Source organism: Loxodonta africana, chromosome 15, assembly GCF_030014295.1.
Source record: "Loxodonta africana isolate mLoxAfr1 chromosome 15, mLoxAfr1.hap2, whole genome shotgun sequence".
NCBI classification, from domain to species: domain Eukaryota; kingdom Metazoa; phylum Chordata; class Mammalia; order Proboscidea; family Elephantidae; genus Loxodonta; species Loxodonta africana.
The window spans coordinates 83,479,196-83,505,834 of record NC_087356.1 but is presented as its reverse complement, the minus strand read 5'-3'; the positions used below and the strand labels follow the sequence as shown (position 1 = coordinate 83,505,834).

The 26,639-nt window shown below is 40.3% G+C and overlaps 1 protein-coding gene across 5 annotated transcripts in view; it reads right to left on the bottom strand.

Moving 5' to 3' along the window:
- Nucleotides 1–26,639, bottom strand: part of LOC111752836 (NXPE family member 1) — an 85,741-nt gene that overhangs the window by 43,768 nt on the left and 15,334 nt on the right. For 2 of the 5 annotated variants that reach the window (XM_064269038.1, XM_064269041.1), the window contains exon 2: nt 2,143–2,876. In XM_064269038.1, the coding sequence (XP_064125108.1) occupies nt 2,143–2,876 (734 nt within the window). Of the gene's footprint in view, nt 1–2,142; nt 2,877–7,498; nt 15,240–15,492; nt 15,602–15,723; nt 18,705–26,639 lie in introns of those variants that run through there. The other 3 variants (XM_064269040.1, XM_064269039.1, XM_064269042.1) reach the window with 3 other exon arrangements.

The window sequence follows — 26,639 nt, the reverse complement described above, 5'->3', positions numbered from 1 at the left end:
TGGCTGAGAATCTAGCATTCTGCTCTGTAGCCAGGCTTAGGAGAAGGGAATCCCAGGGAATAAAATGGATGGTGGCAGAATGGAAAGGAAGAGGCAGTGGACTGAGTCCCTGAGGCTTATGAAAAGTTGGCAAATGAGCTAGAGTGTAGAACTGATAGATGGTTTTAGGGATTGGCAAGAGAAAGATCCACAAGTTCTGGGATTTGTGGTGACCAAAAGGTAGGTAGGATAGTTACCCTGTGTCAATCCTCAAAGTGACACATGAAGAGGCCCTGATAATTAATTCTAAGCAATGAAATATTTTACAGCTTAGCAGAGAACAGAGAGACCAAGAAATAAGCAAGAGGAGAAGGGCATGCTGTTGATGCTGCCACGATTAATAGAAGTCTGCTTACACTTCAGTTTATGAAGGCCTCTTCAACCAGGGTGTGATGGTTAATTTTATGTGTCAATTTGGCTAGGCTGTGGTTCCCAATTGTTTAACCAAATATTAGTCTAGCCACTGTAATGGGGTAGTTATATATGATTAAATTGGTTGTGCTTGGGTGGAGCAGATTATCTTCCACTGTGTAATCTAATGTAATATAATCATCTTCCATGATGCAATGCAAGCAACTGATCAGATAAAATCATACCAGTGTAGAGTGGATCCTGAAATTAATCACTTCTGATTTATAAAATGACCAGAATAAATACAATAGATATACAGAAGGGGGAAGACAGATGACATGTGAGGACTGTTTACAAGCTGAAGAACCAAGGAATGCCCGAGACTACTGACAAGAAAGAAATCAACATGATCAAGACCCTGATTTGGAATTTAGCCTCCAGGACTGTGAGAAAATATGTTTTTGTTCTTTAAAACCACCTACTTGTGGTATTTTTATTACAGCAGCACTAGGTAACTAAGACACAGGGGCTTCCAGGAATTACTAGGTCACAACTTGGCAAATATGAAGAACTCTAACCTGAGCAGTAAAAAAAAAAAAAAAAAAAAGCAGTAGCTGCTGAGAAATATCTCTCATGAGATCAACTAGCGATGATCAGTAGGAGAACCTTTTTGGAAAGATTACTCAGGCTGCAGAGTGGAGAATGGATTAAAGAGGGCATAGTTGGTGAGACAGAAACCAGTTGGGAAGCTGTTAAAAGTAATCTGGATGAGATAATGGTGGTGTCATGGATTAAATTATGTCCCCCCAAAAACGTATGTCTCAATTTGGCTGGGCCATGATTCCAGATATTGTGTAATTTTCCTGTATCTTGTAAATCCTGCCTCTATGATATTAATGGGGGGGGGAGGGGTTGGGCTGCAGCTGTGTTAGTGAGGCAGGACTCAACCTACGAGATTGGATTGTGTCTTAAGGCAATCCCTTTTGAGATATAAAAGAGAGAAGCAAGCAGAGACAGCGGGACCTCTTATCACCAAGAAAGCAATGCCGGGAGCAGATGACATCCTTTGGACCTGGGTTCCCTGTGTGGAGAAGCTCCTAGTCTGAGGGGAAGATTGATGAGAAGGCTAACAGAGAGAGAAAGCCTTCCCCTGGAACTTACCTCCTGAATTTGGACTTTTAGCCTACTTTACTGTGAAGAAAAAAACTTCTCTTTGTTAAAGGCAGCCACTTGTGGTATTTCTGTTATAGCAACACTAGATGACTAAGAAAGGTGATAGCACTAAAGATAGAGAGAACTGGATGAATAGAAAAGATATTTAAGAGGCAGGATCTGCAGAATATGATAGGAGGGTGAAGGAACATGGATGTTACCATACACTGCTCAAGGAATCCTTTTATGGTGTAACATCTATTTACAAAGCAGAATACTTCTCCACTGGACATATTATATAAAACCTAGGTCTACAGTGAAAAAAAAGGGACTGAATCTGAGATTCAACTCGTCATTATGGTGAAGTACAGGTATACATGCTATAGAGTATATAGTGCAGCCCTCTTTTATTAAACAACTCAGTGAAAATGCAAACCTTGGCAGTGGGACTCATGAACAGGGGACCTATGAAGACACCACACATCTGGCCTGAAACCTGAGTAGAGGACGGATCTGAGAGGATCATGCTCAATACTCATGGAAATGGGTGAAATACCTCTGCCTCTGAGCACCTTTCAGTGTGTCTAAAAGTATATTTACCTGTAAAAAAGACTCTTTTCCTTGAGAGTAAGATAAGAAATTTCTCGATTGCTGGTAGACATGTAGGTCAGGGCCCTACAGGGCATATGTTGGGGTTTCACACAGTAGAAGGCTTCTTGGTCTCGAGTGTCCAGGTACTGGCACAGTTCAGCACTTGTGTTTAGGGTCAGGCCACATTCAGAGAGAACACGAGAGGTTCCATTGGCAAACTGGCCAGTGAAGATCACCCTGTCATAGCCTTGGTTCCTTGCCCTCCAGAGTGCTGACACCCCCTCACTGGGGTGAATGAGCAGCAGGGACAGAGACACCTGGCCCTCCCAGAACAGAGTGAAGCGGACAAGGTAGGTGCCGTTGTTGAAGTCGGTCACCTCTCCTGAAGCGCCTGCCTTCAGGGCTGGGGAAGACATCCTGGCCCTCAGGAAATCCCCACCGTACTCCTTTCTGCGTCCCAGGTAGTCCCTCACCTCCAGCAGGAGGTCTAGGTGCTCCCCTATGCAGTAGGTGTCACGAGGGCTGAGCACGGTGACTCTGCTGTGTGCTGAGCTGGTGGTGGTGTTCACGTGGGGGAAAGGCCTGGGTGGGATCAGCTGGTCTAATTTCTTCATGATTTCCTTTATCCTCAGGTCAGTCTCTGCTGGTGAGACCACGGAATTCAGTGGTGCCTCAGGGTATGAGGGTGTTGTGGTGGTATTCCAGTGATGCAGGAAGATGGGTAAATGTAATTCAGACCAAAACTGAAATGACAAGGAATATGACATACTATGAAACGAACATGTCTCTAGTCATTTTTACTTACTATGAGCTTGAATACTTATTTATATATTATCATCAATATTAGTTAAAATCTCTGATAATTTTGGATAAAGTATAAAAATTCCAACTTTTTCCTCAGTATTTTAGAGAATGCCTGAACAGTTGTAGGTAAATATATTAAATTCAAAATTTATAGCTCAGAGAATACTCATGAATAATAAATGAATGCGGGTGCACTTGCTCTTCCTTTTCTTATACTCCTGATATCTAGTCTTTTTTTTTTTTTAAATAATGTTTTATTGTGCTTTTGATGAAAGTTTACACAGCAAATTAGGTTCCCATTTAACAATTTCTATACTTATGGTTCAGTGACATTGGTTACATTTTCCACAATGTGTTAACATCGTCATTGTTTCTATTCTGGTTGTTCCATTTCCATTAATCTTGCTTCCCTACCCCCCCATACCTTCTCACCTTTGCTTTAAGGTAAATGTTGACCGTTGGGCTCATATAGATGATTTTTTAATGGAGCACAGTACTCATGGGTGATATTGTTTATTTTATGAGCCAATCTGTTATTTAGCCAAAGAGTGTGCTCTGGGAGTGGTTTCAGTACAAAGTTTAAAGGGTATCGCAGGGCAGTGGTCTCGGGGGTTCCTCTCATCTCTATTGGTCTGGTAAGTCTGGCCTTTTTTTTTTTTTTTTAAGAATTTGAGTTTTGTTTTACATTTTTCTCCCATCCTATTTGGTACCATCTGTTGTGTTCCTGGTCAGAACGAGTAGGTAGTGGTAGTCGGGCACCACCTAGTTCTCCTGGTCTCAGGATAGATGTCATCACTAATTTCTGTTGATTCTACTCAGTGTGTCTTTTACCTATATCTTTTTTTTTTTTAATGTCTAATAATCTTTTGCTCCTCAACTGTATCATAGTTCAGGCCACCATTACATATTCACCTCAAGGGTGTAACTCTATCTTCATACCTGCTTCCGCTCCAGTTAATTTTCTCCATTGTAGCTAAACACACCCTTCTAAAGAACATATCTGTTCGTGTCTCTTTCCTCGTTAAATCCTTTGAATTGCTTCTCATTCCTCTCAGAATAACATCCAGTCTGCTTAGTATGGCTCTATGCTGTGGACTCTATTTAACTCTCTAGCTCTTGCTACTCTCTGTTGCACTTTACATTTTCATAAGACTAATTACTTTTAAGAGCTGACCTCCTTTCTCTCAAGTTTTGTTCTTTAATAACTCTTTTCTCTTCCTGGATTGCCTGCCACCTCCACATTTTCCTGAAAACTCTTAAACATCTGTAACTCACTGAAACCGTAGAGATCACTTGTTATACTTTTGGCAATAGACTATATTTTGTAAGGGAGCCCTGGTGGCGCAGTGTTACAGTGATCGATGGCTAACCCAAAGGTCGACAGTTGGAGACCACCAGCAACTGCATGGGAGAAAGATGTGGCAGCCTGTTTCCACAGAGATTACAGCCTTGGAAGCCCTATAGGGTCACTGTAAGTGGGAATCGATTCCACAGAAGTGGGTTTTGGTTGGTGTTTTGTAGGTGCTCAAATTCAGTGATTTCCAAACGTTGTTGATACTCAGAAGCACCTGCCAAGGTTTTCTAAAAATATGAATTCTTGCACCACAGCCCAGGTAAACTGAATCCTACCCACTAAATGTACTACCTGGGAATATATGTTTTTCACACTCCTCATAGGCAATCCTTATGATCAGAGAAGTTTGTAAACAGTGGTTATAGACCAGTGGCTTGTAACCCTCTCACATTTTAGGACACAGTAAAGCTTTAAAAAAATGCATGACTGGTATTATGGATTAAATTGTGTCTCTCCCCCCCAACCTCAAAAAAAAATGTGGAATCCTGACCTTGGTGCCTGTGAATGTGACCTTGTTTAGAAATAAGGCCTTTGAAGATGTTATCAGTTAACATGAAGTTATACTGGAATAGGGTGGGTTCTAATCCAATCTGAGGGGTGCTTTATAAAAGATGGTGACAAGAGAGAGCGTTAGACAGAGGAAGGATAGCCATGTGACTCTGGAAGCAGATGCAAATCAAGGAACACCAAGGATTTCAGGGAGCCACCAGAAGCTAGGAGAGAGGCAAGAACAGTTTCTGTCTCAGGGTCCTAGAAGCAGTCAACACGGCTGATAACCCTAATTTGGACTCCTAGCCTCTAGAACTGTAAGAGAGTAAATTTTTCTTCTTTAAAACCACCCCGTTTTGTGGTATTTTGTTAAAGTCGTACTAGGAAACTAAGACACATGTGTTCCATTGCACCCCAACATAAATGAATAAAATCATTGAGGCTGGTGATGAAGTGACACAGTAAACCAAAAGAGCTAAGAAGCAAATGAGATGTAATTAAAAATAAAGATTAAAAGCACCCAAGTTGAATCTTTGAAAAAATGTGTAAGATTGACAAATCTCTGGCAAAGCCAGTCAAGAAATAGAGCTACAAATACATAAAAAATAAGAGCCTTTTTATGTGTTGCTGGGAAATATAAAATCCTTAATTGTCACAAAACCGGGATAGAAAACTGGGATAGAAAATAACTAATAATAATAATAAATCATGGTGATGACAAACCTTTCCCCATATTTTTTCCACCTCTAAAAGTCACAAACTGATATGGTTTTCTCAGTGAGTACAGATATCTCTAACTTAAGTAATGGGGAAAGCTGTAGAATTAGTTTTATGAGATGGGAGTAAGTTTTATACTAAAACTTGATAAGCATAATACGAGAAAAACACAGACCTATTGCACACATGCACGTGGCTTTAAAATCCTCTGTCTCTGGCTTTATCTACATCTATATGTATATATCTAATCTATCTATCCAATCTATCCATCTGTCTGTATGACTAGGTATATACATATATGGAAACCCTGGTGGTGTAGTGGTAAGAGTATGGCTGCTAACCAAAAGGTCAGCAGTTGGAATCCACCAGGTGCTCCTTGTAAACCCTATTAGGCAGTTCTACTGTGACCTATGGGGTTGCTATGAGTCAGAATCCACTCAACGCTGACAGGTTTGATTTTGATATATACATATATATGTATATGTTTTTATAGATATTTAGACGTATGTGTGTATTAGTTATAATCAATTATGGATTAATTCAGGATTGCAAAAATGGCTCCAGACAGAAAAGTCTTCCGGTATCATTTATGTCTTAATAGCTTAAAAATGAAGCCCCACAATCAACTCAGTGCAGTTACCAAAAAAAAAATTGATATGTTTCAACATTTATTTATCATTAAAATTCAGTAAATGAAAAAACCTTAAAAGCTTCCCTTTCAAGGTCAGGAATGTGACAAGAGTTTTAGCTACCATCAACTGAACTAAGGTTCAGCATAATATTAGAAATCCTGGATAATAAAATAAAAACAATTAGAAAAAGTAAAATAAATCAGAGGTATGAGAATGAGAATGGTAAGAGAAGAGACAGACTTTTTCTCCTTTTCTTCTTCATGTGATTTTGTTTTTTGCAGATGCTGTCCTTGTCTATGGAGAAAACCACACAGAGTTAGGGAAGTATTAGCATGAAGAGAGGCAGCAAGGAGCTGGACACAAAATATACTTACAAAATCATTAGCACTTCTCTATACCAGTAATAATCAATACAGTAGAAAATAAGCTCTCATTCACAAGTACGAAATCTGTATTCAGATATTAGCCTAATAAGAGATGCATAAGACCTTCATGGAGTCATTTCAAAAACTTTTAAGAAGACCTGATTGAATGAAGAGTTGTAACTTTGAAAGGCAGGAAGGCTTAATATTATTGAACTGTCAATTCTCCCTCAAAATAATTAAAAATTTTGTGTATTTTGAGTAAAATTCTCAAGAGGTTGTTTTTTTTTTTTTTTTTTTTTGCAGGGTGGGGGTTGGGGAGATAAGGGAACCTGATTAACTGATTCTAAAATTTTGTGTAATAGTCTGTGAACAGCTAGGAGCTTTTTTTTTTTTTTAAATAATACCCTGAAAAAAACTATGGTAATAAAATAATGTCGTGTAACTGCAATCTCAATCAAAGAAAACAAGCAGAATAAGCACTCTAGAAACCATCTCCCTTCACCCTCCCCCGCCCCCCCCCCAAAAAAAACCCAGGCCAAAACAGTTGCTGTTGATTCTAATTCATGGAGACCCCATGTGTCAAAGAAGAACTGTGCTCTGTAGGGTTTTAAATGGCTGATTTTTCAAAGGTAAATCACCCGGCTTTTCTTTTGAGGCACCTCTGTCTGGGCTTAAAGCTCCAGTCATTCAGTTAGCAGCTGAGTTTGTTAACCGATTGCACCACCCAAGGACTCCTTATTTAAAATAATAGATATGGTAAAAACATGAAAAGGCTTTTAGCTTTTAAGAAACTGTATACCTCCTCCATTCAAATCACTGGGGGAAAAAAAAAAACCCAAAACAAAAATACTCAGTTTAATTATATGTAGCTGTTTATTATATGTTAGTGGTGACATTATAAATCAGGAAATTATATTTAGTAAATTGTGTTGGTAAAATTGTGTTACTATATTGAAAAAAATAAGGATAGATTGGCTAGATTCAAACTGCAAACTCTGTCTCACCTGTGGTTGGTAGCACCTCAAATATCAATTGAGTTCTTTTAGCTTCAGGGAACCCTGGTGGTGCAGTGGTTAACACTTGGCTGTTAACTGAAGTTCAACAGTTCAAACTCAGCAGCCGCTCCATGGGAGAAAGATGTGGCAGTCTGCTCCTGTAAAGATTTCAGCCTTGGAAACCTATGGGGCAGTTCTACTCTGTCTTATGTGGTCACTATGAGTCAAAATCAACTTGATGGCAAGGGGTTTTCTCTTGCTTTAGCTGCAGACTGCTTGGTATCTACCTCATATGTGTGCTTCAGAAATCCGACAGAGATGTGAACAGAGTTCATATTCAGATTGTCTCACACCATTTACAAAAGGTCCAAATGAATTGAAAACCTAAACCTGAATATATTAAAAATAAAATTGCAGTATAAAGAAGCATGTAATTCTTTATGGCCTCAGACCAAGAAGTATTTAAGGAAGACATTTTTTTTTTCCCCAAAGTGTAAACATGAGGAAAAATGTTATACATTTATTTATGTCAAAATTAAGTTTTACTCATTAAAGGAGACCACAAACAAGGTTAACTGGTAGATGAAAATTGGGATAAAATATATGCAACCTCTAAAACTTACAAGGAATCACTATCTAGAATATAAAAGTTACTACTGCAAGTAAAAAAGAAAATGTCAGTAAACCCAACAGAAAAATGGACAAATTGAAAATCCAAGAAGGGAAATCCGGGTGTATACCAAAGAAACTCTTATCTAGAGTCACCAAAAAAACATATATAAAAGTGTTTATCACATAATTGAATGCATTAGGAAAGAGAAAGATGCTGTTTACTATGAGAATGGATAATTTAAATGTTGTATATGCATATAGGAAACCCTGGTGGCGTAGTGGTTAAGTGCTACAGCTGCTAACCAAAAGGTTGGCAGGTCACATCCACCAGGTGCTCCTCGAAAATCCTATGGGGCAGTTCTACTCTGACCTGTAGGGTCTCTATGAGTTGGAATTGACTCGATGGCAACGGGTTATATGCGTATAATGGAATACATGCAGCTGACAGAGATCATGAACTAGATTTATATACAGCAATGTGATTAGATCTTGAAAAAGAATTTTGAATAAAAAAAAACCTATTTCTATAAATTTAAACAAATATATACATTAGCACAGAAGTGTACCTATATTAGGAAATCCTGTGTCCTGCTCTGTCCTGTGGGGTTGCTGTGAGTTGGGATTGTCTGAATGGCAATGGGTTTGGTTTTTGGTATACCCTCTATTAAGGCCATGAACAGACAAACAAGCAAACAAAAACCCTGTTGCCGTCGAGTTGATTCCAACTCATAGTGACCCCATAGGACAGAATAGAACTGCCTCATAGGGTTTCCAAGGAGCAGCTGGTGGATACAGACTGCTGACCTTTTGGTTAGCAGCCGAGCTTTTAACCACAGCACCACGAGGGCTCCATTAAGGCCACATATATTCCTAAATATATGTATTGATTAAGAATTGAAATACTACAAGGATTAAACACTATGGAATGGCTGTCTGTTGGAAAAGGGAATAAAAGCATAGATAGGGGATAAATTAGAAAAATAATAAAGCAAACAAGAAAAGAATTCTGCATCAGGTACGGACAAGTAGCTTGTGACAAACCGACTCTACCAACAATTATCCACTCTGAATAAAATACCAAAAAACAATACTTGAATTTTATGGAGAGGGAGCAAAAGTGGGCACATTTTGGAGGGGAGATGAAACTTTGGAAGAATGAGCTGTGAAGAGGTAAATTTTCTGTTTTTGCAGCTTTAGCCTGGGGGCAGGCCATAGGAGCAGCGTGGAATGACTGGGACACTAGTAGAAATCCGCCATTTTTTCTGGCCTGAAGAACCAGAGAACAGATCCTGCAGTAACCACAGTCTTGGAAAGAGAGGTGGAATCCAGAATGAAGCGAGCCAGAGAAGGGCACAGTACAAATTCTTGAGTATGAACTCTGCTCACATAGCTATCTGATCCCTGAAGCACACATATGAGGTACACACAAAACAGTTTGCAGCTAAAGCTAAAATAACTGAAATTGAGGTGTTGCCAACCACAGGTGGGACAGAGTTTATGGTCTGAGTCTAACCAAGTTAATTAATTGCATGCCACAACAGAAACATACTTCTAAGGTGTGATTGTTAAGACTGTGTGTCAGCTTGGCTGGGCCAAGCATAATTCTCAGTGGTTTGGCAGTTATGATGTAGTTGGGCATTCATATGATGATATGATCATCTCCATGATGAGATTTGATATAACGTGATCACCTCCATGATGGGACCTGCAGTGAGTAGCCAATCAATTGAAAGTGAATTTCCTTGGGGATGTGGCCTGTATCCAATATAGGTGGACTTTCTGGCAAGGATTGCGGGCTTTCACTTGCTCTGGATCCTGCAGATGGCTGCTGTTTGTCTGACCTCTGGTACTTGTGACTTGAACTAGCACCTTATCTGCCATCTTGCCTGCCAGTCTTGGTGTTTGTTGATCTTCATAGCCTGTGAGCCAGAGCCCTGCTGTCTGACCTGCTGATCTTGAGTTCACCAGCCCCTGTGGCTATGTGAATCAGGAGAAGCCTCCAGCCTGACCCACAGACTTGGTATGTTCTAGCCTCTACAACTGCATGAGCCATATCCTTGATATAAATCTCTCTCTGTATATGTTTATACGCTTTATTGGTTTTGCTTCTCTAGCGAACCCAGCTTAAGATATAAGCGGTATAATGGAATTCAGTCTCCGCAGTGTAACAGTCACAATACCCAAGATACAATTCAAAATTACTCAGCATAGGAGGAACCAGGAAAATGTGATCCTCATCAAGAGAAAAGATAATAAATGGAAGCCAATCCTAAAACAACCCAGATATTGGAATTATCAGACAAGGACTTCGTTATGTTAGACAACTGCTGTAACTATGGTCAGTGAGGAAAGAAAAATATGCTTTAATGAATGGAAAGATATCTCAGCAGAAATATAGAAAAGATTAAAAAAAAAGAAAAAGAGCCCAATGGAAATTTTACAGTAGAACAAAACAATATCGGAAATAAAAGTGTCTTCTAACCCATGAAGTCAGTGTACAAAATAAATTGCTTTTCTATATACCAGCAGTAAACAATTGGAATTTGAAATAAAAAAAATTAAAATTTACAATAACACCCCCCCAAAATGAAGTACTTGGAATAAACCTAATAAAATATGTACAAGATCTGTATGTGGGAAACTGACAAATAAAAGACCTAAATAAATGGAAAGATATTCCGTGTTCATAGAAGACTCAATATTGTTAAGATGTCAATGCTTCCCAATTTGATTTATTGATTCAACACAATCTCAATTAAAATCCTAGCTTGTGGATCTTGGCAAACTAATTCTAAAATGCATATGAAAAGGCAAAGGGCCTAGAATGCTCAAATCAATTCTGAAAAAGAAAAACAAACTTAGAGGACTCAAACATTACTTGATTTTAAGACCTACTATAAAGCTAAAAAAAAAAAAATTTTTTTTTTAATGAAGCTACCATTATCGAGACAGCATGGTATTGACGGAAGGATGCACACATTAATCAGTGGAAAAAACAGTCCAGAAATAAACTTACACAAATATAATCAATGAATTTTTGACAAATGCACAAAGGCAAGTAAATAAGAGAAATGATCGTCATTCAAAAGTATGAAATTTCTGTAAGAAAACATACGAGAAAAATCTATGTGAACTTGGGCTTGGTGATGAGTTTTTAGATATAACACCAAATACACAATCCATGAAAGAAAAAATTGATTGTTGGACTTTATTCAAATTAAAAATTGTTCTGCTAGAGACACCGTTAAGAGAATGAAAAGACAAACCATAGATTGCAAGAAAATATTTGTAAAACACATATGTGATAAAGGAGTTGTATCCAAAATACTCAAAGAACTCTTAAAACTTAATAAGAAGAAAACAAGAAACCACTCAGTTACAAAATGGGCAAAGGATCTGATCAAATGTCTCGCCAAGAAGATATAAACCCGTTGCCGGCAAGTCGATTCTGACTCATAAGCGACCCTATAGGACAGAGTAGAACTGCCCCATAGAGTTTCCAAGGAGTGGCTGGTGGATTTGAACTGCCAACCTTTTGGTTAGCAGCTAAGCTCTTAACCACTGTGCCACCTATACAGATGGCAAATAAACATATGAAAAGATACTCAACATTATTTCTCATTCCAAACCGAAAACCAAACCCATTGCTGTTAAATTGATTCGAACTATTAAAACAACAATGAAACACCACTACGTACCTATTATCAAAAACAAAACAAAGCGTGTTGTTATTGAGTCAACTCTGACTCATGGTGACCCCATGTGTTCAGAGTAGAACTGCTCCATAGGGTTTTCTTGGCTGTAATCTTTATGGAAGCAGATTGGCAAGTCTTTCTTCTTCACTGCCACTCTATGGGTCCAAACAGCCAACCTTTAGGTTACTAGTTGAGCACAAGCCATTTGCCCCGCCTAGGAACTCCTACACTAGAATGGCTAACATAAAAACAACAACAACAAAAAGAAGAACAAAGTTAGAGGACTCACATTACTTGATTTTCAGACTTACTGTAAAGCTACCTTTATCAAGACAGCATGGTATTGACAGAAGGATGCACACATAAATCAATGGAATCATTGACTGTAACCAACAAAATGACAGTAACAATTGCTGATGAGGATGAGGAGCTGTAAGAACTATCATTCATTGCTGATGAGAATGCAAAATGGTACAGCCACATTGGAAGACATCGGGCAGTTTCTTATAAAGCTAAACATAGTCTTACAATATGATGCATCGGTTGTGCTCCTAGGTATTTATCAATTGATTTGAAACCTTATGCCCACACAAAACCTGTATGTGAATGTTTATAGCAGCTTTATTCCTAATCTCCAAAAACTAGAGGCAACAAAGAGGTCCTTCAACCAAGAGGTGAATGAATAAACAAATTGTGGTACATACATACCAAAACCCGAACAAATCTGTTGCAACTGAGCTGATTCCGACTCATGGTGACCCTATAGAACAGAGTAGAACTGCCCTATAGATTTTCCAAGGAGCTACTGGTGAATTTGAACTGCTGACCTTTTAGTTAGCAGACAAACACTTAAACCACTGCACCACAAGAGTCCTATACATACAGTAGGATACTATTGAGTGATGAAAGAGAAGAACTATCATTCCATGCAACAACATGGATGAATTTTAAATGTATATTGCTAAGAGAAAGAAGCCAGTCTGAAAAGCCTGCATACTGCATTATTCCATTTGTATGGCATTGTGGAATAGTAATGGAAACCCTGGTGGTATAGTGGTTAAGTGTTACCGCTGCTGACAAAAGGTCGAATCCAGGCAGTTCTAATTCAGGCGCTCCTTGGAAACTCTATGGGGCAGTTCTGTTCTGTCCTATAGGGTCGCAATGAGTTGGAATCGGTTCAACAGCAATAGAATTTCTTTTTTTTTTTTTTCCGAAAAGGACAATACCGTAGAGATGGATAATCAATCCATGGTTCCTAGGGGCTTTGAGGGGAGAGAGGGTTCAATAGGTAAAGGACAGGAGAATTTTTAGGGCAGTGAAACTATTCTGTATGATTCTGTAGTGGTAGGTACATGACACTATGCAAAACCCCATAGAGCCTTACAGCACAAAGAGTGAAACTTAATGTATTTGAAATTAAAAAAAGAACAGTTAGGATATCAGAGGGCCCCAGAATGGAACAGACTGTGACAAAATCTAACTGTACTACAAATATATGGCATAGCCTCATTGAAGGAGTTGGGGGAAAAGGTGCTGACCTAATTAACTTTGGAAATGAGTGGAGACTCATTTCCAAGACTAAAGACAAAAGAAACTGCACACAAGCACTGTACTCTAGTTGGTGAAGTTATTTCTCATGGGGGTACAGGTTAAGAATTCGAACAGAACAAGGGGATATTGCGTGGTGTAAAGTCAGGAAAGGTGTGCGTCAAGGTTGTATCCTTTCACCATACTTATTCAATCGGTATGCTGAGCAAATAATCTAAGAAGCTGGAATATATGAAGAAGAGCGGGCAGAAGGATTGGAGGAAGAGTGTAAAAATGGCTTGGGGGCAGTTTCTGATCTCCTCTAACTTCACAAGGGGGAAGGAGAACCATGACTAACAGCCCAAGGCTGATTCCTATGAGGCAGGGGTCAGACATGCCTCGTCTCTCCACCATCTTTACCAATTCTGACACCAACTGTCCCTCCCACAGCACTGCCTTCTTTTCTGCTGGGTTCAATAATTCATTGCAATGGCCACACAGAACTCAAAGACCATACTCATGTTTATGAGGTTTCTTATAAGGGAAGTTACGGTTACAATTCAGGCTCAGGAACACTCAAGATACAGTCTCTTTTGTCAGGACACACCTCTCCCTGCCCTAGGCCTCTCTCAAAGGGCACTCAGCTTTCTCTGTCTGTGGGCCAGGAAGCCCATTCTGCAGTCTCCTGCTGCCAGGTCGCTCCTTCTGAGTCTCTCCAGCTGATCTGTCTTTGCTTGGTGGTGGTGGGCTCCTCCTCTCTGCTCTGGAATTGGCTCTCTTTTAAGGCAAAACTGACCAATCCCCTTGGTGGACCACAATCACTGTATCACAGTCTCACCCAATCACCTGGGTGGGAGTTAAAAAACCATAGCTAGAAAAACCATACACAAAAATAATTAATTGCACCACGAAGACTCAGTAACAACCTGTGATATGCAGATGACACAACCTTGCTTGCTGAAAGTGAAGATGACTAGAAGCACTTACAGATGAAGATCAAAGACAACAACCTTCAGTATCGATTACACCTCAGCATAAAGAAAACAAAAATTCTCACAACAGGACCAATAAGCAACATCATAATAAATGGACAAAAGGTTGAAGTTGTCAAGGATTTCATTTTACTTGGATCCACAATCAACACCCATGGAAGCAGCAGTCAGGAAATCAAAGACACATTGCCTTGGGCAAATCTGCTGCAAAAGATCTCTTTGAACTGTTAAAAAGCAACAATGTCGCTTTAAGGGCTAAAGCACGCCTGACCCAAGCCGTGGTGTTCACAGTTGCCTCGTATACTTACGAAAGCTGGACAGTGAATAAGGGTGATAGAAGAATTGATGCCTTTGCATTACGGTGTTGGCGAAGAATACTGAGTGAACTATGGACTGCTAAAAGAACAAACAAACCTGTCTTGGAAGAAGTACGCTCCTTGAAAGCTCCTTGAAAGCCAGAATAACGAGACTTTGTCTCACGTACTTTGGACATGTTATCAGGAGGGACCAGTCCCTGGAGAAGGACATCATGTTTGGTAAAGGGTTAGCGAAAAAGAGGGAGGCCCTCAATGATATGGATTGACACAGTGGCTGCAACATGGGCTTAAGCATAACAAGGATCACGAAGATGGTGCAGGACCGGGCAGTGTTTTGTCCTGTCGTACATAGGGTCGCCGTGAGTTGGAACTGACTTGATGGCACCTAAAAACAACAATAACAGCAGCACAAAACAAGCAATGGAAATACGGTAAGACTGCACCCTGTTAAAGGTGGAAAACTTGTGAGACCTGGAAAAACAAGGCAGTCCCGTCTAGTTCCAGCTCTCACATGTTTCACTGTGTATGGAAAAAGATAAAAGTGGATCCATTCCTAATATCATTCAGCAGGATAAATTCCAAATGGATCTTTGAAAATAAAGAAAATGAACCTACACAAGTTAAAAAAAAAAAAAAAAAGGGTAAATTCCATTACAACCGTAGAATGTGAAAAACTTTTCTGAATAAGAGTTAACATCCAGAAAAAGTAAAAGAAATTTAGGTTACTTAAAACTTTTGCATGGCAAAAGAAATTATATGCAAATGAGAATGACAAAATGACAAACTGGATTTCCATTGTCAAATGTGGGGGCTTAGAGTCATATTGGGTCTACTGATTACAAGGAGAAAACTCTTCTTACTTTTGTGAGGTGTGGAGAAATCATAAAAATTATCCAGTTAACTATTAATAAAGGCATCAACACCAACAGCAGTTTTTGAAGCTTCGATTTTGGGAACATGATGAGTGCCCTAGGAGAGATGACACGAGAGGAAATCATGTGAGAAGTGAAGCCCTCTGTGCTCAATTCTTTTATTTTTGTTGTAGGATTTTTTTTTTTTTGGTCGTAAAATGCATATAACAAAACATTTACCATTTCAACCATTTTTAAGTCTACAATCCAGTAATATGAATTACATCCACCATGTTGTACAGTCGTATCACTCTCCATTTCCAAATGTTTTTCAGCGCCCTAAACAGAAACTGTTGTGGTTCATTGGGCTCTGTTGCACACGAGGTCACCATGGCAGCAGCTAACAACAACACACAGTACCTCTAAGTAGCAGCTCTCCGCTTCCCGTGCCCCCAGCCCTTGGTAGCCCAAATAAGCTTTCCTCTCTACGCATTTGCTTGCTCTAGCTGTTTTATAAGTGGGCTCATACGGCATCTGGCCTTTTGTGCCTGGCTTATTTCATTTAGTTTAGTGTTTTCAAGGTTCATCTGTGTCCTAGCACGTATCTGAACTTCATTTCTCTTCATGGCTGGATAATACCCCATTGTATGGATGTACCGTATTTTGTTTATTCAGTTACCTGTTGGACACTTAGGTTGTTTCCACCTTTTGGTTATTGTGATCAGTGCTGCAATGAACATTTGTATACAAGTATCTGTTTGTGTCCTTGCTTTCAATTCTTTTGGGTATATATCTAGAAATAGAATTGCTGAGTCTGGTAATTCTATGTTTAACTTTTTGAGGAACTACCAAACTTTTCCACAGTGACTGTACCATTTTACGTTCTCACCAGCATGTAATGAGGGTTCCATTTTCCCTGCATCCATGGCAGCATTTCTTCTTTTCCTTTTTTCTGATATTAGTCACTAAAGTGACTAATATTACACTGGGCAGTGTTTCGCTCTGTTGTACATGGGATTACTATGAGTTGGAACTGACTCAATGGCACCTAACAACAACAACAACAGTGGGTCTGACGGGATAGCTCACTGTGGTTTTGATTTGTATCTCGTAATGATCAACGACATTGAACATCTTTTTATGTGCTTGTTGACCATTTATATATCTTCTTTGGAGAAATATTTATTCAAGTCCTTTGCCCATTCTTACATTGGGGTGTTTGTCTTTTTTTGTTGTTGTTGAGTTGTAGGAATTCTTTACATATTCTGGATATTAAACCCTTATCAGACATATGATTACCAAGTATCTCCTGTTCTGTAGCTTGTCTCTTCACTTTGTTGTTAAAGTCCTTTGATGCACAAAGTTTTTTACTTTGATGAAGTCCAGTTTACCTGTGTTGTCTTGAGTTATGGTGTCATATATAAGAATTCTTTGTCGAAACCTAAGTTTGAAGCATCGTCCCTGTGTTTTCTTCTAATAGTTTATGGTTTTAGTTCTTACATTTAGGTCTTTTGCCCATTTTGAGTTGATTTGTGTATATGGTGGAGGTATGGGTCCCACTTTATTCTTTTGCATGTGGAGATTCAGTTGTCTCAGCACCATTTATTAAAGAGAATTTTTTTTATCTCCATGAAATAGACTTAGTACTCTTGTTGAAAATCGGTTGACTATAGATGTATGGGTTTATTTCTGGACTCTCAATTCTATTCCATTTTTGGTCTATATGTCTGTCCTAATACTGAGGCAGGCAGCCTCAGAGCCCAGCCCTTCTAAAGAGAGACCTGCTTTGGCTTATCCTCCTACACGGAGCAGAATAGGCTGCACATTCTTCTGAAATTGTCCTTGATGAGATAACCACAGAACAGCCATTGTGGGCCTCAACTGGTGTTAGCAGGTTTTCTATGCCATCTTAACACTTCAAGTGACCTGTCAGCTTATTAAGTGAAGAATACACAGAAGCAGACGCCTCTGGGTGGAGACTTAACATGCTAATGAAGGAAAATTGACCTCTTCCTCCATCCCAGAGAATTGGACCCTTGTCTGGAGAAAATGCATGGCCATCCCTAAGCCCTGAGCCCCTGTTTGAAGGTCAATCCTGAATATTCATGATGAACTTGCATTTCCTTTTCTGCTGTCTGTAAAAGCCCACCTCCACAGGCTGCCTGTGAGCAGCCTTGGAGGCAAAAGCCCCAACTGCCCCTTTCCTTGTGCAACAAAATAAAGGCACTTTTCTTTTCTCCCACCTGAGCCTCTTGTTTATTGCCAGTAACAAGTCATGCTGAGCAGAATCTGGGGTTTCCACCCAGCAACATTTCCGGTGAGCCAGCCAGGAGATATCGCTCGGTTCCTGAGAAGGGCCTTGCTGAGGACTCTGCCTGATGTCTGGCACCACCGGGAGAATTCTCCAGGAGACCTCAGGGTGGTGCTAAAGGCTGACCCACCTTGGACCCGATGGTGACTCCGTGGGAGACACGAAACATGCCTGGGGTTATTTGGTAAGTACCTAGGTAGGGCCTTGAAAGAGCCCCAAGAAGTGTGAGTAATTGACCATTGAGGGCTTAAAAGACTCTAGGTATCTGGGGATATTTGGTAAACACCTAGGTAAGGCCTTCAAAGAGTCCTAAGCAGTGGGAGTAATTGACCACTGAGGGCATTAAAGGCTCTAGTTTTGGTAAATAACAGGGTAATTCCTAGGTAAGGACTTATAAGAGTCCCAAGAAGCAGGAGTAATTGACTGTTTAGGGCGTAAAAAGCTCTAGGTACCTGTTATCAGGTTGGTGCACCGAATTAGGTTGTGTGAGTGTGTAAATGTGTGTGTGTCTGGAAAATGACGAATGTTCAAGAGATCCTGGAATGCAGCCCACTAAGATACATCTTTAAAAACTGGAAATATTTCAGGTCAGACTCTATGAAAAAAGAAAAAGATGATTTTTCTTTTCCAACACTGCATAGCCTGAATTTGAATTGGCAGATGGGGAAAAGTAGTGGGCAAATTGGTCTCTAAATTATAATACTATCTTCCAACTTGATCTTTCCTGTACTCATGAGGGTAAATGAGATGAAAAGTATTATGTGAAAGCTTTTATGACTGTATCAGAACAAAGAGTTACAGGAAAAATGTAAAATCTTAGTTCAGGAAGGGACTGACAAATCACAACTGCCAGTCCTTCCTCCTGACTCTGAAAAGGATCTTCTAGCTCCCACTGCTTCAGTACCCACACCGCCCCCTCCCTATGCCCTGCCTCCACCCAATGGAGCTGCTGTGCCAGTGATAGCCCCCACTGTAAAGACCCCTCAACCTTTGTATCCACCCCTCCCGGGCCCTTCTATCTTGCCATTGGGCTCACCACCCCACATGAGGAACAAAATGACTTTTGAGTGCCCTGATCAGGCCGTTAAGGAAAGTGAAAATACCCCAAGAGAGACTGTTTCTGGAGAGAGCTATAATTTAGTCTTAGGACGGAGTTCACTGATCTGGATCCCGAGAGCACTGAAAATGCCCAAACGGTCAATATTATCTTTATAGGACAAAGTGCCCTCTGTATTAAAAGAAAGCTTCAGAAAGTAGAAGGAAATATAGGGTTAAAAATCTCTTGGCTAGTGGAACCGGCCTGCCAAGTTTACCCTAACCCAAGATAAGGAGCAAGCAAGCAAGCAAGCAAGTTGCAGACCAAAAGCACCAGGCAGCCTTGCAGGCTGAAGGCGAACCCCCAAGAGAATAAAGAAAGGGAGGGAGACAAAGGCCACAGGAGCTGAGAAGGTACCACACCCCTTTGGAAAGAGACCGGTGCAGCTGGTATAAAGAGAAAGAACATTGAAAGCGAGGGTATACAAAATACCAAGCAAAGGAACTCAAAAGAAAGAGGTGACCCAGTCCCCAGTCATGCCACTGAAAGATGAGTCAGACTGAGGGGGGCTGGAGACTAGCCCTCCACCAGAGCCTCTGGTTGTAATAAAGGTGGAAACAAAGCCCATAAAGTTACTGGTAGACATGGGGGCGACTCACCCTGTGATGATTTAAGAAAAAAAAAAAAAAAAAAAAGGCAGTCCCAGTAATGGGAAAGACCATCCAGTAGCTGGTGTGTCGAGCAAAGAGAACTACTCCTCGCTCCCTCCCCCCGCCCCTGGTTCTTGCAGCCTTTAACCCATTCTATACAAGAAGAAGAATCTTTAACACATTCCTTCCTTTATGAAAAACAGGTGACAGTTACAGATGGCTGTCAGTACCGGGCTACCAACTAGCTATAGGAAAGAAGAACATTACCGAGGGTTAGTTGATCCAGATATCAGAGATGCAGTAGTGTCATAGGTGTGGGCCAAAAAGATACTGAGGAGAGCAAAAATGTCCCTCCTGTTGTCATTGAATTGTTCCCCAAGGCATAAGCAGTATCCCATCCAAGCTGAAGCCCGACAGGCCCTGAGCAAAATCATTATCGGATACCTGAAACATAGACTGCTCAGACTGTGTCAGCCACAGTTCAACACTCCCATCCTGCAAGTGAAGAAGAAAAATGGAGAATACCGGTCCATTCAGGATTTGCGAGCCGTCAACCAGCTAACTGCCATTGTCCACCCTGTAGCCCCCAACGCCTATACCCTGCCGTTGACCTTGTCACCTACCTTTTCCCGGTTCACTGTGCTAGACCTGAAGAATAACTCTTTTTGCATCTGAGTGGAGGAGAAAAGTCAAGAAATCTTCGCCTTCGAGTACGTGGACCCAGGAACAAAAAAAACACACCAGTGGTGTTGGCAAGTTCTCCCACAGGATTTTATAACCAGTCCTACTCTTTTTTATCAGCTTTGGCCCAAGAACTAAGACAACTGACCTAACCAATGGTGTTCTCTTACAGTATGTGGATGACATACTCATTGCCAGTCACAACCTTGAACTGTTCACCGATGGATGCAGTTACATGGAACAAGGAAAGAGAAAAAATAGATATGCGGTGGTCACTTTGGAGGAGCTTCTGGAGACTAAGGCGCTTCCCCCAGGTACATCCACCCAAAAGGCCACGCTCATTGCCATGCTGCAGGCCCTCAGAATCACCAAAGGTGAGGGAGCAACTGTTTATATTGATTCCAAGTACATACTTAAGGTATCCCGTGCACACAAAGCAATCTGGAAGGAAAAAAGACTCCTAACAGCAAGTGGTAAGGACATCAGATATTCTCAAGAGATCTTACAACTTTTACAAGTCGTTCTTCTACCTACCCAAGTAGCAGCAGTACCCTGCAGAGGGCATCAGAAAAGAGACACCGTGGTGGCCAAGGGTAATTACGAAGCAGATGCAGCAGCAAAGAAAGCTGCAATCCAACAGAAGCCTATCGTCGTAGCTCCACTAATTCCCTATCTAAAGTTGTCGTCACCTGATCTTCGCGTGGACTATTCCCAACAAGATAAAGACATTGCCAAGACCTAGGGGGCCACTCAGAGTAAAGACGGATCGCTGTGCACCCTCAGTGGAAAGATTTTCATTCTGTCAAAACTTATGCACCCTATCCTACAGAGAGCCCACCTGTCCACTCATTATGGACGTGATGGACTAGGGGATTAGGTTAAGAGACATTTAATTGGACCAAAGGTCCACAGCACTATTTTGGCAGTGGTAAAGAGCTGCCTCGCCTATGCAAAAAAAAAAATAACCCCAAGGACATTACTGAAGTGCCCCCAAGGGCCCAACAAGCTGAGGCAATGCCTGGAGACGACTGGCAGGTGGATTTCACTGAAGTGCCTCGAGCTCCCAGGAATTACAGATATTTGCTCACTAATATCTGCACTGTCACTAACTAGGTTGAAATTTTTCCTTGCGGGACTGAAAAGGCCGCCGAGGTTGTGAAGCACCTCCTGAACAAAATCATCCCTTAATTTGGGCATCCTATCTCCATTGGCAGTGACAACAGGCCCCGTTTTGTGGCCTTGGTGATGCATTCAGTGACAACCGCCCTGGGCATTAATCGGAGCTTACACACTGCCTGAAGGCCCCAGTCAGGTGATAAAGTAGAGGGGGCTAACCAAACTCTGAAGAGACACCTAGCAAAGCTGTGTCAAGAGACCGAGTTGGTATAGACAAAAGGACTGCCTATGGCCCTCTCGAGAGTTCGGTCCACCCCTGGAGGCAAACTGAAACTTAGCCCGTTGCGGGTATTATACAGGTGCCCATTATTAGAGAACCCCAGTATGACCAACCTCACTCCCTCCACGAGGTGGAAAATGTTCAAGTTACTAAATAACTTGAACTTGCTGTGTTTAAACAAGCAGATTGGTAAGAGGCTGAGAGCCCTCAAGCCACCACAGAAATGGTAATGATTGTTGCTGTCCTTCTCCAAGAAATTTTTGTAGCCCAAGCTAAGTGGGAAAACAACTGATTCATCCCACTTTCCAACTCTGTTTCCCAGGGAGATAATTTGAGCAATTGTTGGATCTGTCATCCGTGCCCACCTCCTCCGGTGATCTAAAAGTTCCCTGGAGAATTCTTATCCCATTATAGGATGCACCAGACTCGGTTCACATTTGCCCAATAGTTTAGAATGGGAATTGGTTGTGAGCAACCAACACCCAAAGAAAAGGAGGGAATGAGGCAGGCAGCCTCAGAGCCTTCTAAGACACACCTGCTCTGGTTTATCCTACAGTGAGCAGAATTGGCGGCACATTCTTCTGAAACTGTCCTTGACAAGAAAACAGCAGAATAGCCATAGTGGGCCTCAACCAGTTTTAGTAGGTTTTCTACACCATCTTAACACTTCTAGTGGCCTATCAGCTTATTAAGTGAAAAATACACATAAACACCCTGCTTCTGGGTGGAGACTTAACATGCTAATGAAGGAAAATTGACCTCTTTGTCCATCCTGGAGAACTGAACCCTTGTCTAGGGAAAATGCACCTGCTTGAAGATCAATCCTGAATATTCATGATGAACTTGCATTTCCTTTTCCGCTCTCTGTAAAAGCCCACTTCCCCAAGCTGCCTGTGAGCAGCCTTGAAGGCAACAGCTCTGATTGCTCCTTTCCTTGTGCAATGAAATAAAGGTGCCTTTCTTCTTTTCCACCTTGCTCTCTTGTTTCTTGGCTGTAACAAGTCACGCCAAATAGAACCTGGGGTTTCCACACAGCAGCAATGCCAGTACCAGACCATTATGATTACTGTAGCTTTTTAGTATGTTTTCCTATCAGTAAGTGTGAGTCCTCCTACTTTGTTCTTTTTCAAGAATGGTTTTGCTATTTGGGTCCCTTCGCAGTTTCATATGAACTTGGGAATTGGCTTTTCCACTTCTGCAAAAAAGAGTGTTGGAATATTATAGGGATTGTATTGAAAATATGGATTGCTTTGGGTAATTCTAATATCTTAACAATATTAAAGTTTTCCACTCCATGAGCATGGGATATCTTTCCATTTATTTAGGTCGTCTTTAATTTCTTTCAACAATGTTTTATAGTTTTCAGTGAACAAGTTTTTTAATGTTCCTGGTTAAATTTATTCCTAGTTATTTTCTTCTTTTAGATGATATTGTAAATGGAATTGTTTCTTAATTATGTTTTCAGATTGTTCATTGTTGGTATATAGAAACACAACTGGCTTTTGTGTGTTGATCTTGTACCCTGCCACTTTGCTGAATTCACTTACTAGCTCTAGTGCTTTCTTGTGGATTCTTTGGGATTTTCTACGTATAGGATCCTGTCATTTGCAAATAGAGATAGTTTTACTTCTTCTTTTCCAAGTTTTACTTTTTCTTGCTTAGTTGCTCTGGCTAGAACTCCACACACACGCACACACCCATTGCTGCCCTGTAGGGTTTCCAAGGAGCAGCTGGTAGATTCAAATTGCCAATATTTTGGTTAGCAGCCAAGCTCTTAAGCACTGGGCCACCAGGGCTCCAGGCTAGAACTCCAGTATAATGCTAAATGGGAGTGGTGAGAGCAGGCATGCTTGTTTTGTTCTCATTATTTTATTTTTAACTTGAAATTTGTCTCTGAAACTTTGTTCCTCCTTTTTGAACCACTCTTCTCTTTTACGCCCATAACCAACAACCCATACACTGATCTCTTTGCCTGCCTATTGACTACCCCTTACCCACATTTTAGTTAGAATTGTTGCTTTCTCTTTCAGTGATCCTGATGTGGGAGTCAGATGCTCCTCATATGTTTTCTCACTGCACTCTGTATTTCTTCAGTTTTTTTTTTTTTTAGCACTTACCACAATTACAGTTAGAAGCAGAAAACTTAATTCATCAGAGTCTTTTGGGGGAAGACTTGAGTTAGCTGATGGGACCACAAGAATTTGCTCATGTTACAAAAGATAATCTGTAAAATGCCTTTAAAGGAAGTGGGTCCTGTTATCTGGGTGGGGGAGGAGGGACAGTTTTTGTTTTGCTGAGCACCGCCAGTCGCCCTTGAGTGGATTCTGACTCATGGTAACCTCATCTGTGTCAGGGTAGAACCGTGTTCTACAGGGTTTTCAATGGCTGAGTTTTTGGAAGTAGATCACCAGGTCTTTCTTCCAAGGTGGCTCTGAGTAGAGTTGCACCACCAACCTTTTGGTTAGCAGCTGAACTTGTGAACCATTTGCGCCACTCAGGGATTCCAAGTATGAAATTTGAAAGTAGAAACTCCTTCAGAATTGAACAGCTATACATAAGAAAGAAGAGATGATCCAGCAAGGTGAGGTACGGCATGAGGAAAGCAGAAGAGAAGGAGAGAGGAAGATTTAGTGAGAGGGAAAGGAGAGATAGGAAAGTTTCTCCCAACCATGTCCATGCTAGTATTGTCATGGAGAACAGAAATAAGATTATATGCATTTTAAATAGGCCCTCCCCTCTCTCTGTTACCTAATCCTCAGTGAAGTAAGTCTAGATTATGTAAAAAGCTTTTGTGTGAGTGGATTCATTTGGTAGAATACAAAGTGGCTCTGTGTTTTGAATCTGATTGGTACAGAGCAAAAATAGGAACTGCACATGCAAAACAAAAGCTAGCAAACTAAAGATCACCTTTTATCTGGTTAGCCTTTGGGGAGTCCAAGATGAAATTGTTTTAAATAGGATGCAGTTCCTAGAAGCAACTCATTAAATCACTACCTTAGTTTGGGTAGGTAGTATGTTTCTAGAAATTTGTCCGTTTCCTCTAGGTTTTCAAATTTGTTGGAGTATAGTTTTTCGTAATACTCTGTTATGATCCTTTTTATTTCAGTTGGGTCTGTTGTAATGTCACCATTTCATTTCTTATTTGGGTTATTTGCGTCCTCTTCTGTTTTTCTTTTGTCAATTTGGCCAGTGGTTTGTTGATTTGGTTGATCCTTTCGAAGAACCAACTTTTGGTTTTGTTGATTCTTTCTGTTGTTTTTCTATTCTCTATTTTATTTATTTCTGCTCTAATCTTTATTATTTCATTTCTTCTGGTTGCTATGGGCTTCTTCTGCTTTTCTCTTTCTATTTGTTTGAATTGTGCAGGTAATGTTTTGATTTTGTTCCTTCTTTTTTTTTGATGTGTGCATCAATTGCTATAAGTTGCCCTCTGAGCACTGCCTTTGCTGTGTCCCAAAGGTTTTGGTATGGCGTGTTTTCATTCTTATTTGATTCTAGGAATTTTTTGAGTCCCTCTTTGATTTCTTCTATTACCCAGTGGTTCTTAAGCAGGGTGTTATTCAGTTTCCATATATTTGATTTTTTTCCTTGCTCTTCCCGTTATTAATTTCAACTTTGATGGCATTGTGATCAAAGAAGATACTTTGTATTGTCTCAAAGTTTTGGATTTTTTTGAGGGTTGCTTTGTGGCCTAAGATGTGGTCTATTCTGGAGAACGTTCCATGTGTGCTGGAAAAGAATATGTACTTTGTTGCTGTTGGGTAGAGTGTTCTATATATGTCTATGAGGTCAAGGTGGTTGATTGTGGACTTTAGATCTTCTGTATCTTTGTTGAGTTTCTTTCTAGATATTCTGTCCTTTACCGAGAGTGGCGTGTTGAAGTCTCCTGCTATTATTGCGGAACTGCCAATTTCTCTTTTCAGTGCTGTTAGAACTTGTTTCATGTATTTTGGATCCCTGTCGTTGGGTGTGAAGATACTTATTATGGTTACGTCCTCATGGTGGATTGTCCCTTTCATCATCGTATAAAGTCCTTCCTTGTCTTTTGTGGTGGATTTTGTTTTAAAGTCCATTTTATCTGAGATTTATTGCCACTTCTGTTCTTCTTTGGTTGCTGTTTGCTTGGTATGTTTTTTTCCCATTCTTTGATTTTTAATAGATTTATGTCTTTGTTTCTAAGTTGTGTCTCTTGTAGACAGCATATTGATGGGACCTGTTTTTTTAACTCCATTCTGTTACTCCCTGTCTCTTTATGGTGCATTTAAGCCATCTGTGTTCAATGTGATTATAGATAGGTGTGAGTTTATTGCTGTCATTTTGTATTTTTGTCATTTTTTTGTAGTGCTGACATTTTCTTTGTTCCTCTTACTTTTCTGTTCTGATTCCTTTTGTTTGTATGTTTTTTGTTTCTTTCGTTTTTGTAGATTTTGTGTTTACTGAGACTTCGTGTTTTTCTTTATTTTGATGAGTAGGTTTGTTAACTTTCTCTTAAGCTACCTTGAAATTTATCCCTATATTCCTAAGTTTAAACCAGTCCTTAATTACTTGATAATGCCTTGACTTCCTGTCCATTTGAAGGTTCAGTACCTACACTGTTTATTCCCCCTTTCATTGTTCTTACGTTGTTGTCGTTTACAGAGTGATGTCTCTGGTTCCCTGTTGTAAGTTTTTTAGTTTTATTTTATCCTTGACAGTTCATTACCTAGATTGTTGTCTGGCTGATGCTGTCTTAGGTGCTAGATTCAAGTTGTTATCTGATGTCGTTGGTTCTCTAACCAAAGGACCCCCTTTAATAATTCTTGTAACTTTGGTTTGGTTTTTATATATTCCCTTAATTTCTGTTTGTCTAGAAATGTCCTAATTTCACCAGCATATTTGAGGGAGAGTTTTGCAGGATATATTATTCTTGGTTGTGACAGTTTTTTTCCTTCAAGATTTTATATAAGTCATCCCATTGCCTTCTTGCCTGCATGGTTTCTGCTGAGTAATTAGAGATTAGTCTTATTGTTTCCCCTTTGTATGTGACTTTTTGTTTTCCTCGAGCTGCTCTCAGGATTCTTTCTTTGTCTTTGGTTTTAGCAA